General features: G+C 55.0%; 5 protein-coding genes across 5 annotated transcripts; 2 read left to right on the forward strand and 3 right to left on the reverse strand.

The window, feature by feature from the left end:
• Positions 1-276: 276 nt before the first annotated feature.
• EI97DRAFT_468812 (uncharacterized protein) lies at positions 277-4,036 on the reverse strand. Its single transcript, XM_033801677.1, has 2 exons — positions 3,616-4,036; positions 277-3,557 (listed from the first exon to the last, which is right to left on the reverse strand). The coding sequence occupies exons 1-2, from the start codon at positions 3,758-3,760 to the stop codon at positions 448-450; spliced, it is 3,255 nt and encodes a 1,084-aa protein (XP_033651888.1). The 5' UTR covers positions 3,761-4,036; the 3' UTR covers positions 277-447.
• Positions 4,037-4,132: 96 nt separating this feature from the next.
• EI97DRAFT_422431 (ribosomal protein S5 domain 2-like protein) lies at positions 4,133-5,679 on the forward strand. The gene is made up of 2 exons (XM_033797087.1): positions 4,133-4,648; positions 4,737-5,679. Exons 1-2 carry the CDS (start codon positions 4,338-4,340, stop codon positions 5,200-5,202), a joined length of 777 nt encoding a protein of 258 aa, XP_033651889.1. The 5' UTR covers positions 4,133-4,337; the 3' UTR covers positions 5,203-5,679.
• A 464-nt stretch (positions 5,680-6,143) lies between these two features.
• EI97DRAFT_460214 (uncharacterized protein) lies at positions 6,144-11,235 on the reverse strand (the record flags this gene model as incomplete). The annotated part of the gene is made up of 5 exons (XM_033801088.1): positions 6,144-6,515; positions 6,688-9,338; positions 10,527-10,806; positions 10,860-11,156; positions 11,209-11,235. 5 exons carry the CDS (start codon positions 11,233-11,235, stop codon positions 6,144-6,146), a joined length of 3,627 nt encoding a protein of 1,208 aa, XP_033651890.1.
• A 436-nt stretch (positions 11,236-11,671) lies between these two features.
• On the reverse strand, positions 11,672-12,334 carry EI97DRAFT_460215 (uncharacterized protein; the record flags this gene model as incomplete). Its single annotated transcript, XM_033801089.1, has 2 exons — positions 11,672-12,049; positions 12,107-12,334. The coding sequence occupies 2 exons, from the start codon at positions 12,332-12,334 to the stop codon at positions 11,672-11,674; spliced, it is 606 nt and encodes a 201-aa protein (XP_033651891.1).
• A 2,695-nt stretch (positions 12,335-15,029) lies between these two features.
• EI97DRAFT_435188 (uncharacterized protein) lies at positions 15,030-16,313 on the forward strand. The gene has a single exon (XM_033798804.1). The coding sequence runs from the start codon at positions 15,420-15,422 to the stop codon at positions 16,008-16,010; it is 591 nt and encodes a 196-aa protein (XP_033651892.1). The 5' UTR covers positions 15,030-15,419; the 3' UTR covers positions 16,011-16,313.
• Positions 16,314-17,980: the final 1,667 nt, after the last annotated feature.

The following is a 17,980-nucleotide window of genomic DNA, read 5'->3' on the forward strand; positions in this document are numbered from 1 at the left end:
GCGACCCACACCTCTTCTAATGCGAAACGCGAGCCACCCAACCGTTTAACTGGATGTTACGACACGATACCTGGAGCAGCAGCTGGAAGCCAACAGCACGGAAACATGGGAAAGGGCGGCATTCGCGCATAATGGCATCCGGGAAAATCACTATGGCGTTATGGAACTTCTCTGGATGATAGTGCATGCATTCCTGGTGGTCATATCGAAGGAGATGGTGGAGAGTGTTCTTTGGGACGGCTCTCGGATTGATGGTCCGCGTCCCTCTAGACAGAAATTTGACTGGTCGTTCAATGTCTTGGGACTTATGAGGACGGCGATGCTGTGCTATCTATATGCATACTGACAGAGTGTATAGCTCCGAGCTTGATGATGCCAATGACAAGGTCTGAGTTCATGAAAGCTGCCGCAGGGGGTATCTATATGGCACCGAAAAGGCTACACACTCTACGATCCTTTGAACTCCTCCGCAATCTCTCTCCGCCTCATCCGATAGAATTTCTCGAGAGTCGATATCCGCTCCTCTTGCGTCATATCCTCGACGACAAGCGCAAACTCAACCGGATCCTCGTACCCCATCATCTTCGCCATGGAGCAGAACTGTCTGCTCCGAATCCCTTCATTCGGTCGGTACTTGTAGTTGATTTTGAACTCTTCCCCTGGTCTCCCCTCTCCTACGAGGCGAACATCGTCCCTTGCATCTCTCTCATCCTCACTATACTCCAATTCCAGCCCTTGGCTCTGGCTTTGACTCTGAGACATCTGGAAGACGCGTCTCGGCCCCAGCTCCAGATCATTCTGCACCTCGAGCGCCATCCTGCTGAGCTTCGCCTCCATCTTGCTGCGCCCAATGACCTCTGAATTCTCATGCGTATATTGCACTCCCGCCTTGGCCAGAATCGCATTAATCGGATTTGGCTTCGGCTTCTCCTTGTCCATGCCACCCACCATGCGCTCCGCAATCCTCCTCAACTGCCTACTGCCCCCACCACTACTCCCCCCATCCTCATCAATGATGCCCAAACTCTGATTCGACAGCAAATCCGCCTCTTCGTCCTCTTCGTCCTCTTCGTCGGGCTGGAAATCCAGGGCACTCACCCCCGCCGCCTTCGTCTCGGCCACGTTCGTCTTGCGCACAATTTCTCTCAGCATGTAACCCTGCTCCTTGTAATCGAACAGGTTCTCCAAGCCGAACAGCTCGCCCTTCTTCTCACTGCTATCCATCACGCCCTTGAAATAGCGTCTCTCATCGCTAGCCGTATACCCAATATTCGCCTGCTGCTGCTTATATATCTGCCTCGCATACACAATCTCCTCAATCGTGCCGGAACTCACCAGCCGAAAGACCTCGACATCTCTCGTCTGCCCGATTCGATACGCGCGGTCCTGCGCCTGGAGGTCGTACGACGGATTCCAGTTGGGGTCCATGACGACGACTTTGTTGGCGGATGTGATGTTCAGGCCCACTCCTCCCGCTTTGGTGCTAATCAGGAAGACGAATTGGTTTGCATCGCTGTTGAAGTCCGCGACCGCCTTGGCTCGGTCCTCGAGACTCATGCTGCCGTCCAGGTAGCTCCAGTTGTACTTCATTCCGTCGACGTCGAAGAGGGCTTTGAGGAGGCGGAGCAGACGCACAGAGTGGGAGAAGACGAGCACCTTGTCGCCGTTCTGGTGCCAAAAGTTGAGGAGGCGTTTGAGGACGGACCACTTGCCGCAGTACTCTCGCTGGGAGAGATTGAAGATGCTGTCTTTCATGCGGTACAGCTCTTTCCACTTGTCGGGGCAGGCGAGTTGCAGGTTATCCAGGTCTTTGGCTTGTTTCTCGGGCGAGTCGGTCGTCTGTGGGAGTAGGAGGGCGATGTGGTTCGCCAACTTGGATAGAGTGACCATGGCAGGGAACATCCACATGAGCCATTTGCCGCCGCCATCTTCGGCGGTGAGCTCTTGATAGTGGCACCATCCGCGCCCCTTGCCGCTGCCGCAGTCACAGGGTTCCCTGGAGCGGCGGATGTATTCGCAGCGGGGAGAGTCGATGAACGCCTTGTACGCTTTTGACTGTGTCGGGGTGAGTTTGCAGAAGACGACGCGGTCGGATTTCTTGGGCAGTTGGTGCGCGATGAGAGTCTTCATTCTGCGGAGGAAGACGGGCGGCAGGATCTCTTTGACGAGCTCGTTGGCTTTGGAGCGCGCGTTGGCGAGCTGGGCGTGCGTGGCATCGTGGGCCTGACCGATCTTGAGAGGGAGACTAATAGTTTGTTTCCATTCTTGCGCGGACCCGTAGTGCCCCGGTTGCGCCCAGTTGAGGAGCGTCCAGAGCTCCTCGTACTTGTTTTGGATGGCTGTGCCGGTGAGGCCGATGCGGCAGAGGGCATTGACTCTATTCATGGCTTTTGTGATTTCGGCGTTGCGCGATTTGATCTGGTGGCATTCATCTGCAATGACGCAGTCCCAGTCTATGGTGTTGATTTCGCTCTCCGAGTTGCGGTAGGTGGAGTAGGTGGTTATCATGATTTCGGATCGACCGCCTCGAATGGCATTGAGTACACCCTGTTTATCCTTCGGATGACCGTGGAACTTGTCTGCATACCACCATCCCCATTTCTGCAGCTCGTCTTCCCAATTCTGCATCAGTGTTCCGGGACACACAATCAGCACTCTGGGATACCACCGGTCGTCTCCCGCTCGTCGAATCTTCCGCATACGCTTCACGTCTCTTTTGGTGGCCGACTTGCCAAAGGCTGCCGTCAGGAATGCGATCACTTGGATCGTCTTTCCCAATCCCATATCATCCCCTAGTATCGCTCCGCGCTGATTCACACACTTCTCATGAAGCCACTCCACGCCATCGACCTGGTAATCACGCAACCACTGCGCAATCGGCGCGGGTATAATACCATGAGACTCTCGGAGGAGAATATCTTTCTTTGGGCGCTGTGTCTTGATGTCTGGATGTAAGACCGGCTTCTCCTCCTCATTCTCATCCTCATCGTCAGAAAATTCTATGTCATCGTAATAGGGCGGATACCTCAACCCAGCATCATGCAATCTCTTCAAGTCCTTCCGTCTCTTTTCTATATACTCCGGCGTCGGTTCATCCAAATACGTAACCTCCTCTTTGCTCTCCCCCTCAGCATTCCCATTCTCGACATCCGAACCTGCACTATATCCCGTGATATCTCGTCTCGTTGATCCTTTCTGGGCGGCTGGTGGGATCTTCTTCCTCCCGATGATAGCCCTCGAGGCAGCAACACGGGATTTCTTCGCCTTGCGGATCCGGTTCGTTTCCGCAGCGGCGGCCTTGCGTCTCTGGGTGCGCCGGGCTTTGAAGGCGAGGTACTCGACAGTGGGGTCGTCGGAGGGCCATTCGAAGTCTGTCTCCTTGTCTGAGCTGGCGCTTGCCGTGGTATCGTCTGCTGGGTCGGCGGGAGGAGGTTTGCGCTTTCGTGAGTTGGGCTTGGAGAACGAGGTTTGCCTGGGAGAGGGATCGGAGTCGGTGTCGTCGTTGGGTAGCGAGATGGAAGGGTTGCTGGTGTGGGATGCTTGCTGGGACGTCACGACTACGGAGCCGTCAGTTTTCTTTCTCTATGCAGACTCTAAGCGTCGTGGGGTCTTTACGCTGAATAGATTGCGAGAGGTCCAGCTTCTTGCGCTCCGTCTTGAGGATGTCGAGATCGCTGTCGCCGCCACTGCTTTCTTCGTCCTCGCCGAAGATGCGGTAGGCTTTGCGCGATTCTAGGGTCCTTCCCGTGGAGCGAGACATTTCCGCTTGTATGCAACGTTGGTAGTGAGATAAAATGTGTTATAGGCTCAGAAGGTAGTGGTAGTTGGACCTGGGCGCATCCCTCAAGTTCCTCAACGATTGTGAAGAGAGATGACAGCCGCTTTAGACCGTCACGGCTTCACCGCCGAATCACAGGTCGTGGAAATCTTTCTGGAAACATCACCTCTTTACATCTTCTTCGACGCTGAACTTACTGCAGTTTTCGCCTCCAGCGCGACGTCGTCACCCGTCGCCGCACAGACCACCGCAAGCGCGTACTCACGTGCGAGAGCGGGAGATCGTCCAGCACAAGAAATGGCACTGGGGGCCGGAACCCCTCAAGGTGCTTGCAGCACCCCGCCGTGCACGGGCCAAAATCCACCGCCGTCATCTCCAAAAATTCAAACAGCAGCTTCAAGCTGTCAAGCGGGCAGCGAGTACGCAAACAACACCTTCCACTTCGTCCAATTTACCAATTGGCCAATCTTGCAGTGGCCCAGACGAGAATACCTCCATTTTTCCAGGGAACGTAAAGGCAAAGAAATCAAAATCCCAAGAGGATACCCCAACAAGAACCATGCCCCTCGACACCTCGACCTACGCCCTCGCCCTCCTCCGCCTCGACGGCCGCCGCTGGAACGAGCTCCGGCGCATCCACGCGCAGCTCAGCGTGCAAGCCGCCGCCGACGGGTCCTCGTACTTTGAACTGGGCAACACCAAGGTGCTGTGTACGGTCACGGGGCCGGCGGAGATTCGGTATGGGCAGGGCGGGCAGACGGGCGGAGGGAAGGCGACAGGAGGAGGCGGGGATGGCGAGGCGAAGGTGGAAGTTGAGATTGGGTTCGCCGGGTTCAGTGGGGTGGAGAGGCGGAGGAGGAGGGCTGATAAGTACGTTCCCCAGTCCAAACCGATCCTTCATTTGCCCTTCCGCCTTTGATGTATCCCCTTGAACCCAAGAACTAACCAGCGACTTCAGACGCACACTGGAACTCCAACACACGCTCCGAACCGCCTACACCACGCTCCTTCTCACCCACCTCTACCCCCACAGCACCATCTCTCTCCACCTGCACATCCTCTCCCAAGACGGCTCCCTCCTCGCCGCCTGCATCAACGCCGCCACCCTCGCCCTCATCGACGCCGGCATCCCCATGACAAACTACCTCGTCGCCTGCACCGCCGCCTCGACCGCCTCTGCAGGATCCGCAGAGGGTGCAGGGAGCGACGACCCGTTGCTGGATTTGAACGGGTTGGAGGAAATGGAGTTGCCTTTCTTAACGGTGGGAATGGTCGGCGAGAAGGTGAGCGTTTTGGTCATGGAGACGAGGGTAAGGCAGGAGAGGGTCGAGGGGATGCTGGCGGTGGCAGTCGAGGGTTGTAGACGGATGAAGGAGATTTTGGATGGCGTGGTGAAGGGGTATGGGAGGAGGTATGCGGCGTGAGGGATGCGGTGGAAATGGGTTCGCAAGGGATAATCATTCCTTCTTCAGTGAGCGCACGGGACCGGGAATGGCACGATGTCGATTGATGCTGCCCTTGGACAGTGGGATTTTGACCATGTCGAGCCTTGCGAAGGCAGCATCACCGCTATGGGAGACCCCTCCTCCTACCATCAGCATACGCGCGATCTGTCCCGCGTCCTCCCAGCGCCACGGCCATGAGAAGCAACCCCTTTCGAGCTGGGAACTTGAGACAAAGACACCTATCAAGCGAGAGCGAGATAGCCAGCATCTCGGAAATGCTGTGATCAGACTAGAGTGTAGGATTTGACATTCGAGAAGGAGAGGATGAGCATGACACTGAAAAGCTGGTGTAGTAGAATAGAGCCAGCCGGATGACCCTCCACGTCATAGGGCGATGGAACAAGCAATGCAAATATGCTATGTAAGAAACTTGAAATCTCACGAGTGATATCTCATATCTCAGATACACGGAGGTGCGCAGCAAACTGAGCAAACAAAGCAAGCAAAAGCTCATGGTATCTATCAACAACTGGCTCCGCTATACCCAAGGGTAAAAACCAACAACATCCAAAGCCCAACCAACTAGCAGCTTGAAAATAAGAAAAACAGAGGACGAAACAACGCCAATAACCCTCCTTCTAGCTTTCTGAAAAATAACCGAAGAGCAAAGACAATTGTCCAAAATCTCCCTTCTTAAGATAAACCACTTGCGCCTGTAGATGCCCACATAGATAGCAGAACCCCATCGAAATGTATCGCAAATCGCAACAATCGCAACAAATCGCTCGCCAAACCGAAGTACGCAGGTAGATGGTCGTCACAATCATTCACCCCCTTTTTTCTCACATCAACGCCTCCTCCCCTCCCCTCCCTCTCAATCAATCATAACAACACCTCTTGTTCTTCCCTTCCCCATCCCCTCACTCCCAGCACCCCCTCTTCCCCACCCTCCACGTCCCATCCGCCACTATCTCGAACCTGACCTTCCTCCCCCTAGCCCTCACCCCGCTTACACCTCCCCGATCCAACCACCCCTGCAGATTTTTACACTGACTCACATCAAAAACCTCCAACTCCCTGCAGCCCTCGACCACAGCCTCGACGCCGGTGCCCGTCACTCGCACGCAGCCGCGGACAGAGAGACGCTTGAGGTCGAGTAGGTGGAGCGAGATGCTGCGCAGGGACGTGTCGGAGACGGCGGAGCCGCAGAAGGCGAGGTTGAGCGAGGTGAGGAGCGGGAGGCCGAGGGCGATGACCTCGGTTGCCGTGTCGGAGAGGGCGCAGCAGAAGGACTGTAGATTGTGTTAGCATCGTCACCATCATCATCACGATTTGCGGTTCGGAATGCCGAAGATGATCACCATCACCACCACCACAATGGGGGACAATAATGACGACAGTAATGTTCAACATCATCACCACCAGGAAGCTTGAAAGAAAAAAAGGGAAAAATGGGGTCCTTACCAAATCCAACTCGCGCAAATTCCGCGCGGCGTGCGTCAAACTCGCAATCGCCTGATCGGTCAGATACGTGCAATCGGCGAGGCACAGCTTCGTCAATCGCGGGAACTGATACGCGCTCCAGTGCTGGAAGCCTAGGTCCGTGATGGTGGTGCACCGCGTCAGGTCCATCTGCTCGATGCGCTGCGACGCGTGGTGCGCAATGTGCGCCATACTGCGGTCCGTGATGTGCTTGCAGTAGCTCAGGGTGAGGCGTTTGAGTTTTGGGCAGCCAAAGACGGTGCCTGGTGGTGGGTGTTGGGGGTGTGGTTGGGGTTGTTGCTGGAAGTGAGGTTTTTGAGCCTGGCCCTGGCCAAAGGAGGAGCGGTGGCGGCCGTTCATCTGGGCTTGCATGGCTTGCTGGTGAGCTTGCTGGGCGAGCATTGCTGGTGAGGGTTCGGTGACGACCCAGCCGACCACGCGAGCGAGGAGGTTGTCGCCGACTTTTCTGCAGTTGCTGAGGTCGATTTCTTCAAGTCCCTTGGCCTTTTGCACCATTTCTACGACGGCGGGACCGGTGATATCCCACACGCTCTTCATGCGCCAGATTTTGGCTCCCGGACCGCACGTCGCTGCCAGCGCGGAGAAGCCTTCGTCGGTGACGTGGAAGCAGTTGCTGATGTCGACGTAGGTAGGGCGGCTGCCGACGAAGGGGCAGATGGTGCCTACAAGGACGCGATCCGTCACTCGACGGTTGTACCTGGTAAGATCCAAGGTGTGTAGGATGTCGGGGGAGGTTGTTATCAGCTTCAGCCAGTGCATGGAGATTCGTCGTAACAGCATCAGCTCGTAGACGTCTAGGTATCTGAAGATCTTGACTAGGATCTTGTCTGGCAGCTTGCCCTTCCCGTGCCGGCTGGGCCTTCGTATTATCCTTGGTCTCTTGAAACTGCCAAACGGCTCTGGCGGAGTGGACGTGTGCTTGGGTATGGGTGAAGGCGAGAGTGGAGTTCCGTTCGGAGATGGCGATTTGGGATGAGAGTCGGAGGAACTTGTGGGCAAATCAGGGGTGGGAGGCGCCAGTGAGCCTCTCCGTGATCTCGACCGCACATTGTCCAGGTCAGGGTTGAGGAAGGGGTCCGGGTCGTAAGGTTCGATGACGGATGTATCTCGCGACGGGTTCGTCGGGCTGTCGATCATGGTCGGAGTCTCGCTGAATGTGACTACGGGTACGCTGTTCTTCCTCGGAGTGCGCGGCACGTTGATGTCGGCAATAGCCAACTCGTCGATCTTGGGGGGATCGTGTGAGACGTCCATCATGGTGATGTCTGTGTCCCTGGCCGCCTGGAGTCGCTCCTTCGCCACCTTCTCGACTTGCTCGCGCAGGTCCGGAGAACATCGCTGCCATAGCTTGTCCAGGACGTCTCCGCTGATCATGAGACACTCGACGGAGGAGATGGATCGAACGGTGGCCGTCCGACGAGGGGCCAGCGACAGGCTTACGACCTCGCCGAAGTATTGGCCTGCGCGTAACCGGGCCTTGACCTGCTGGGGAAAGTTCTGCTCCCCCGAAGCAATCGAGTTTCTGCGGCCCACATTCACGGGGGTGTGCCCATTCTCTTGTGGAGGTGTTGTGCTGACCACTTCGACTTCGCCCCTGACGATGAAGTAAACGTCGCGGCCCTGCGTGCCCTGCTGAATAATGTCGGTGAAGGGAGGAAAGGAACGAGGGACAGCCTCCAAACCGATCCAGTGGAGAATATCTGGGGGCAAACTGGAGAAGAGGGGGAGCTCCTTGAGCAGGAGTCTGACGTTGACGCCCGAGCTGCCAAATGCGCTCAGGGCGGCGGCCTCGGCCAGGCCAGGACTCGGAGACTTCCTCTTCTTGTAGGCGCTGACGACTTCTCCGTCTCTCACGACTCCGGTCTCGGCCATGTCTACGTCGCCGTCGACTCGGTCTCGGGTGCGCTTTCCGCTGCGTGACACCAGGGCTCTGACGGGGTGCTTCGTCGCCGTGCCGGCAATCTCCTTCTTCTTGCGCTCCAGGATAGCGAGACGCTCTTTGGCCTCGTCGAGTATGGCACGCTCGACATGGGGGAAGCGGGGGAGCTCCTTCTTGAGGTCCTCCTTGTTGAGTCGCACAACCAGCGAACGCATGTTTGCTATGATGGTGGCAGTGCGGGGAATGTCCATGAGGATGCCAATCTCGCCGAAGAAGGCGCCCGGTTTGAGCTCTGCATAGGTGCTTTCGCCATCGCGAGAGGTGACGCGCACAGCGCCGCGGACCAGCCAGTACATGGCTTTGGCGGGCTCGCCCTCGGTGAGGATGTAGTCGTGGGGCTGATGGACCTGGGGCTTCAGGTGCATGCCGATGGCCTGGAGGAACTCGTCGGGGGCGGATAAGAACAGCGGAAAGGAGCGCAGGCGGTTGAGGAGGTCTAGCGGTAGACCCTGTGTGGTCACGGTCAAGGGTGACGGGCGGGTTGGCTTGGTGGGATTCGCGTCGGCTTCGTAGGCGCGGATGGTCGCGAAGGGGTCTTGCCCAGCGCCATTCAGACGCGCGGCCAGGGCCTGGGTCGACCGTCGCATGGCGTTTCGTCTGATGTGGAGTGGGGGAGGAAACGGCGAGACGAGAGATGGGGTGGAGGCGGGTTGGCTGGCACGACGCGGGAGCTCTTGAAGGTGCGGTGTGGGGAAATTAGAGGGAGGATCAGCGCGGCCTCATGGCATGGCAGAGGACAGCCGCGGGGGAGCTACGCAGGTAGAGGAGCGGTAACAATTGCGAGGATTGGTTGCGCGGTGGGGTGGTGGAGTGTTTTGAAGGCGGGTCAACAGGTGAGTCTTGGTGTGTAAGTAGCAGAGGCGGTGGTGACGAGTGGGTGGAGAGATTGCGGGCTGCTAGTCCGGTAGGGCGGAGCGGGCTGCGCGACGGCGGGTCTCGGTCCCTTAGCCGTGGCGCGAGCTCAGTCGCAGTACGGGGGTTAGCGTTGCAGCGAGGAGAGATTCCACAATGGTAGAAATAAAAGGTGTGTACTCTTGTTGGAGTCGCTGAGCAGGGAAGATGAAGGCTGCAGATGAAAGAGAGGTGAGAGGTCAAGAGAGCTGGCGGGGCAGAAAAGCACAGTGCACACGCACAGCGCACGCCTACAGACGAGAATTACCAATTACGACGCGCACAACAGCAAAAGAGGAAGTCTTCTAGAAGGTCATCCAGGGGGGGACGAAGGCGCATGTTGAGCACGAGCGGCCTCTGGTGAAGAATGAAGCCTCCGTGGAGCCAGAAATAAACCTTCTTCAGCGTAATAAGCTCACCGGTCAGTGCCCTCACGGCGCGGTTCGTCCCGTGCGGCAGTGCCCAGCAACACATGTTTGCATCTATCTATGTAATGATTTAATTTGTTAGGGAAATATCTCGTTGCGAGATTCATGTACGTGCACTCGGCTTGTCTGATTCCTTCTGGTATTCATCTCTTCTTCAAGCGCCAGCGATTCATTCTCTGCTCAAAGTTGTCGTCTCACCTCAGTGCCCAATCCGTGTCAACCTCCAGGGTATCATATCAGAACCATCTATAATTACTCAGCCGCCGCGTGTCCTCATCCCCTCTTTGTCTGGGGGAATTGGGTTGTCCCATGTTCCACATCGCGAAGCTAGTCTGCTTATGTAATACACGTACACGTACCTCCTCATCCAGCTCCCCATCCAGCTCCCACTTGAACTAGACTACTGCTGTATCAATGCTCGCCCTTCCTGCGTCGTTCGCGGCGCTCGTCTCTCCTCTCCTCCAGCCGATCGTAGAGTTTGTCCCCTTCCCGAGCTGCAATGCCACCCACCACTGCGCCTCCCAATGTCGATAGCATCGAACCACTCCGGGCTGCACCGCCGATAAGACCTCCTGCCAAAGCCCCCATGAGTGTCGCAGTCACCCGGTCATCGTCTGCCGGCTTCGAGTGTCTCCGCCTGCGCTCTGCAGACAAGTACTGATGCTCACGATGCGGCGAATAGGATGACGCACGTCGCCGCAGTTGCCGGCCGCCTCCATCGTCTGCCCTCATGTCCCCCGCGTACCGCCTTCGATCACCATCCCTGAATGGCCTTTCCGCGTAGCCATAGGAAGGCTGGGATGTCTGGGATATCCGCCGCCGCTGCGCCAAAGTCAGAGCCAGAGCAAAGCTGCACGGCATGTCACCAGACTGACCGCAACATCATGCCCCTCCCAATATGGAGCCATGTAGCGCCCCCCACGGTAATCGTTGAAGTCGTCGTAACGAATCCCTTCTTCCTCCCCCTGGAGCTGGTCCTCCTCTTCAGCACCGCTCTTTGTCTCATTTCTTCTGCCCCCAGCTTCATTCCATTTCTCGGCCTGCCCTCGCTGCCCACCTTTTCCTTGCGCCCTGCCCTCCCCATGGGACGGATGCCGTCGTTTCGCAACCCACCCGTACATGCTATCGTAGTACCTGCCCGCCAACTTGTCCATCCCCTCAAACCCAAGCTCCTGTCACCGAGTCAGCCTCGCCTCATCCACGCTGGAGTCGAGGAATGCGGACAATGAGGTCTTCGTAGTCGTCTGCCATGGCTGCGAGTTGTCGCTGCAAGCTTCAAGCGTTCGAGGCCAAAGGTTGGTGTAGGAAGTCGAGCTGGGAATAACAAGGTCGTCGGGTGTTGTTTGGGACGGTGATAGGGCCCCTGCCAGGATGACGTTGTTCAGCCGCCGATCTGGTCACACGGTGGGGTTCACACTCACACACCACGACAGAAACATCACCAACTGCAGAAGAAGAAGAAGAAGAAGAATAGGCGTCACGGTATGTACTACACTCCCAATCTTCAACTATTACACATTACACATTAGGTTATATCCTCCAGACAACAAATGCGCATCCAAATCAGGTCGACCAGTCCATCACCATTTCCTATTTCTCCCTCCTCATCCGCTTAAAACTCGACTTCAAAACATGACCCTATCGGTCGCCGAGGGGTGCACATCCTTACCCCGCATTACCACACTCTCTATATCCACAGGCTCCCGAGGGCGTTCCGCTTCTTCTTGAGGAGCGCCGTGATCTTCTTCAGCCTCTGAAAGAACCCGCGCTTTGGCAGCTGGCTCTGCGCCGCAGCAATCTTCGCCTCCTCGTCCTCCTCAATCTGTTCTCGGGGGCAAATGAGGCGGAGCCATCTCTGATGGGCGGCAGCATACTTCGTGCTCATTTCCTGCTCCATCGCCGCCCTAAACCCGGGATTCTCCGAGCGAGCCATCGCAGTCTGTGTAATCATTTCGCCGGTAGCGTGCCACTCGCCAACCATCGCTAGCTCCCCGAGGTCCCATCTCCCGGAGGCATGGAAGGCCACTCCTCTGGCGAGGTCCGTCAAGCCGATGTGATAGTGAAACTGCCGTCGACGTCAGCTTTCGGTACTCCCTTGGCAAATGGGGGAATGGGTACTCACCTTGAACTCCCCGGCTCCAAAGTTCGCTACAGAAACCTCAGTTGAGTCGGACACATGGTAGACTGTCGTGCCCGCGTATCCACTGACTTGGCTCAACAGGACATCGGGGCCGATGAGCATGCGGACGACGGCCGTGTGGTCGCGCAGCGTGGCGAGGATGTCGCTGGCCTTGGTGCCGTGGGCCTCATCGCCTCCCCGATAGACGAGCCCGGAGTTGGTTTGAGCCATGGTGGATGTGTCAGGGTAAAGAATATGTGGGGTATGGCGTCACGAGATATGATGCTTCGCAGTGTGGGCAGCTGGATAGAGACGAAGCACGAGAGTGGTGTGGATGGAAGGAGTGATGGAGAGTGATGGGGATTTGCAGCCTTTTGTAGGTGAGGTTTAGGTGACGTATACCGTGATGTCAAATGGAACCGTGGTATCCGCGCCGTTCGAACCGCCGTCATCACTGAGTAGCGCCGACGCGGGAAACGCAACATGCTAACGACGAGGATGGGACATGGGAAATCAGACTCGATCGTCGCAAGAGTATGGATATTGGCACTTCCGCAGTGAGAGGATCGGCTTGGGATAGAAGGAGGTCTTGTGTACTGTCCATTTACTTCCTATACCCGCGTAGCACACCACTCCTCCTACCACGTCATGCCGGCTCCATGATCGAGAGAAGGCCCGAGTTGAGTGGGATCGACGAGGGCGGTATGGGAGGGTCTAAGAAAACGAAAATCCCACGATGCAACGCAGGATAGGGTGCGTAGGTTGGTATGCAGAATTCATTCTATTCTATCATGAGCAGGATTGCTTCTCTGCTGGTGTGAACACTGTTTGTACGAGGTCGAATGGACACGTATGGGTTGTATACTAAGGTTCGAGGGATGGATAATGCCATGCGATGAAGTTGGAACTTTGAGCTGCTTCTCACAGTCCGCTTTCTACTAGGTGTACAATCATACTTGATTACTGACAGGCCATGATATCCAGATGTTATATCTAGAGGGGATCATAGATATCAACTTCCGATTGTGTCGCAAATATTTCCAAGAAGCTCTGAATAGAAAGAGATGTTCGAGGTTCTTCACGCATGAGTGGACGAGAGATTATGTTCAAGATTGCTTGAGCATTTCTGAAGTCAAGGAGCGCCTGGTATAAGCTTGACAAGATACTCCTACCAACTCTGACGTCTGGCATATGTCCCTTCATAGCCGCATCCGTCTTGACCTATTCCTTGAGCACCCTTCTTCATGAGCTTTCAACCCTGTAGCTGGGGACTTTGTCAACGGAAAGCCATTTCCCCACAAGCTATCTATGCTTCGTTACCTGAACCTGTATGTACGCATGGATATGGTCCCCTGTCATCTTGCCCTTGAAGTTGTCATTGATAACGACCTAGGCACCGTGGCCACTCTTACCCGTCCAGTGCCATGTCAACGGCGGCCGAATCCACAAATAGAGTCGAACTGAGAAGCACGGCTTCTAGATCTGCGAGAGCGACTCGAAGTGCGCTGACTGTGATGAGTTCTCGTCGAGGTGAGACTACATAGGTACGAATCTACTCTATCATGCGTACTTCTCCTCACAGTCAACGGTCCAGACTCAACCGTCCTACACAATAGCAACATGTCCCATCTCTAACTATCTATCTAGTAGATGAAGAAACTCCTCTGTCGCTTGCAGGTTCCTCAAGTATCAGATGCAGATATTCAGGCCGCTGAGATACACATCTTCCAGATGTTCCTAGAGCTACGTCAATGCCGTCCTCCTCGAGTAGCGTCACTTGCAGCTGGTATCGAGCTAATCAACGCTACCAACGATGATTCCAAAATCAGTCTCAACGCATTACGGTTCCGTAACGTGTACTTACTCCTCAATGGCACCGTGGGTAGGTGAATAGCTTCATCCGTAAACGCCGTCATAATCCAACCCTGATATTCGACTGTCTTCCCTGGCAATATCTCACTCCTCCGTCCAACACGACGTCCTCACCATTGACATATGCACCTTCGACGACGCCAGGTACACCATCACGCCGGCAATATCCTCCGGCTCACCCAGAATTTTTCGAGGACTCCAGTTCCTAAATTCCCGCTCCTCTCCCAGAATTTCGATAAGTCCGTTAGCAAGGGGTGACAGAGTTGGTGGTGATGTTGCGAGGTCCTAACTCAACTTTACACGATGCTGCCGTGCTCGCCGACGTGCGAAAACAGTGGTATCGGCTCCGTGGCCTGCAATGATGATGCGCGAGGAGTCTTCTGGTGTCTCCGCCTTTGGTTTAAAACTTGGGCATCGCGGAATGCAATCCTCTGGGAAGAATTGTTTCCGGTGGGCAGAAAGCATTCGCATAGCCGGACTTGGATAGTTGCTCTGGAGAATTACTACTTCGCACCTAGCACCCTCTTGAACCGAACAACGCGGTCTACGCTGGGCCTAGATAGTGTTGGAATAAGTAGGAAGGGTTTCGATTTTTATTCCGATATCACAGTGTGCCAGCCGCCGTTTTTGGGAATATCCCCACTCGGGAAAACTCGACTGCAATTAAGCTATTGGAAGCTGGTCGTGCGTATGCATCATATTAGTGAATACAGGTGTACAACGTGTGACACAGGAGGTTTGTGATGCCCCTTTTCTGCTTGGTACGCTTGAGGTGCTGGGTCGGGATGCTTGCAATTGCAATTGATGGTCTGTGGCTTTAACAACACGAGCCTACAAAGCCGGCCCTTGGACAGCTCCAGGTCTCGAAAGACGCACATTTTGTGAAGAGTCATTCATCCGTTCACAATGGGAGTTCCATGATAGTGCGAAGTTAGTGACGATTGGTTGGTTGGACGGTGGAAAGAACGCGACGCTGTGAAGCTTATTCAGTGTTTAGTCATGCGTCCCTCGCCATAAATATCTGCCGATCTCCACACCTCTTCCTCTCCTCATTGAAAGTTGAACACCCAGATTAATTTGACTCCAGACTCACTTTTGTATGGGCTTGGAGTTGTATTAGCTGGGGAGAGAAAATTCTTTGCTCCCAAGAACTGCCTTCCCCTCCTTCCATGGGTTGCTGGTCCCGTAGCTTCGAGACATCCTAACTCGTAATCGCCTCTCTGCACTTTCATTCATCAGTCGCCGCAATGGCTGTATGACCTGACGTGCCCATCCCGGGGCACTTCTGAGAATGGACGTGGATGATTTGGCCGGCCTAATGGAGGGCATGCACATCGAGCCGGCTGCGAAGCCACCGTTCCGTTTTTTCGATCTTCCATTCGAGTTGCGACTCCGCGTCTATGAACTCATCCTTCTCCTTCCTCGCACCATCGACCTTGATCCCATGAACTACCGTAACATCCGTCCTCTCCTCAGACTCTTCCTAGTCAGCCATCGCATGCACGACGAAGCCTGCCGTGTCTTCTACGGCCGCAACACTTTCCGCATCTTTCCCATACACGGTCGCTTCATCAATCACAAGAAGCCTCTTTTCACCCGGCTCCCCACTCGATACCGTGCGCTCATGACAAAGGCAGAGCTGAGGTTGGGACCAGGGTGGACAAAGCCGCCGCGTGGATGGGTGGTAGATGGTCGTCTGGGGCTCTCGGATGCGAGGAAGCTACGGGTGCTAAAGATCTTCGTGGAGTTGGATCCCGCCGCCCACGAGATATTCGAGGGATTCCGCACCAGCGAGACCTTCTATACCGAGTTTTGTCAGGCGATGGTGGGGGCGTTGTTTAGCCAGGTGCCTTCGTTTGCGGAAGTGGAGTTCGACGCGTACCCGGGTATCAAGAAGTCGTCTCCGCTTTTGCAGGCTTTGGTAAATATGAGTAAGGCTCAGAACAAGCGGATCACTTGGGGACCGGAGCGTGAGTGGGATAAAGTTGTTGAGGTCAACTTGACCGATGTTTTGGAAGGTTTAGCTTTGGGGTAGAGCTGTTGTATAAGTAGCTTCTTATTTCTATATTTCTATTCGTCTGAACTGTTCCGTCCATTCCGCATTTTCCATTCTATTGCTAAGGCATACATTAACGTCTGAATTGATAATGCCCAGTCATGACAGACCATAGGGGATCACAATCATGTTCATGATCATGGACTGATGCATGAAAAACGCTTGGTGTTGGAATTAGAGTTTGTGCGTTGTCCTGTACAGAAAACTGTGATGGCAATGAAGGGTTCAATTTGTAGTAGGTTTTCTCCAGCAGCGCCACTACTAGATATTAATGTGGTCCAGACAAGAGCTTTCGGCGTCACCCGGCCAGTACTGACCTGCCCACGTTGTATATATCCCACAGTGTGCTGTCAAAGAGCCGTAGTAGCTGCGATCCACGGTCTTTATGTAGGTCTCCATGGCAATGTGGGTTGGGGAGGTGAACACCTTCTGTTTGATCCTTCCCAAGTCCATCGTTATACGCACTTCAAGAGATATTATGAGTGACGAGTTCAGGCACGGAGAAACGGCGAGTATCCAAGTGTCATCGACGGGAGGCGGCAAGGAACAGCGCGGGGATGCGTGGGTTGCTTCACGTCCCGACCTTTATGGAGAATCCGTAGCAAGTGAAGCTTCTGCGGGCTGTAAGGCCATAGATACCGTTTTGGTAAGAGGACTGGCAGCTGAGCACAAGTCCGTTGTACGTGTTAGCTGCATCCTCAAGTTTGGGGGTGAGCCACTTGCCATATCTCCTTGAAGACTCGCCTTGTAAACAGAAGTTTGCTGACGCCCTTTGAGCAGAGGACGACGGGGAAGAGCTCTCAAATACCTCATACGGCTCTCCGAATCTGGATGATAGCTTAAACATATCTCAACGTCTCCTGACTGGCCTGTGCACGAGCCCACTCTTCTTGCTTGTTCCCTTCACTGTCACTGTAGACTGAGCGGTGGGCTTGGCAAAACGCCTCGCTGCCTCAGTCTCCCCTCCTCTCAGAAGCAACTTCTCACCTCTTTTCTCCACCGTTGCATCTTCAGCGTCTCGCGTCCCAGTCTAGACTTCATCGTTTATCTCCCTACAAACTCTGCTTTCATCATCCGCTTTCTCCAGTAACCCCTTGCTCCACTGCTGCCTTTCCGCTGCTGGAGTGAGCCTCTCTGTCAGTTCCTCTGCCTGAGAGTCGGCCCTTTTTTATCTCGTTCGTCGCCTTTCCGCCGCTCCAGCTCCACTGCATCCTCAATAGGACACTGCTCACTGACGGGCTGCATATCCTACCGCACGCGTGAGTTCTCGTCGTCTCCTCCCTGTTCGACCATGACGGTGAGATTTGGCGTCTTCGATACACAGCTAACTTGAGTAGTTCCCGGCTTGAGACTGGAGCTTTGTTTTGACACCTTTTCAGCTCCGGTGTGTTTTGCACCTCCCTGGGCAAATTTGTAATCGGCCAACGCGCTCTCGCCGGGAAACGAGGCAGCTTTGTTCTTTTCGGGGGGCTCGTACTGCATGAGCTTCGTCCAATGAGGCCACTGTACAAGAGTGAAGACATACGTGGCTCAGACGCTTGCATTCGACAAGGTACGCGTGCAAATGATGCTCTTTTTGAGACTCCAATAACGCGTTAAGACAGGTTTTTACGGGTTCCTACCACGGTCGACACTGCGGTAATTGTTGAGGCTATTACCGCATGCTCGAATTCTAGAAGCCCTCTCTATGACGGGACGAGCGGGGGTTGTGGATCAATACGCCCTCCACCTCCACCCTACCTCCCGCCAGAGCATCTGTTTGAAGCGTGGCTATGCTAAAGAGCATTACTCCTCGGAAAACGCTCCACCTACCCGCTCCTTTCGACAGCATCATTCTTTGATCTGTTAAGAGACTTGCGGATTGGGCCTGCCCATGGTGACCGTGGAAGAATTCAACGCGGTGCTACACTGGAAATGGTGACGCAGTCTTCACCCACACGACACGCATG

Source organism: Westerdykella ornata (assembly GCF_010094085.1).
Source record: "Westerdykella ornata strain CBS 379.55 unplaced genomic scaffold EI97scaffold_20, whole genome shotgun sequence".
Taxonomy (NCBI): domain Eukaryota; kingdom Fungi; phylum Ascomycota; class Dothideomycetes; order Pleosporales; family Sporormiaceae; genus Westerdykella; species Westerdykella ornata.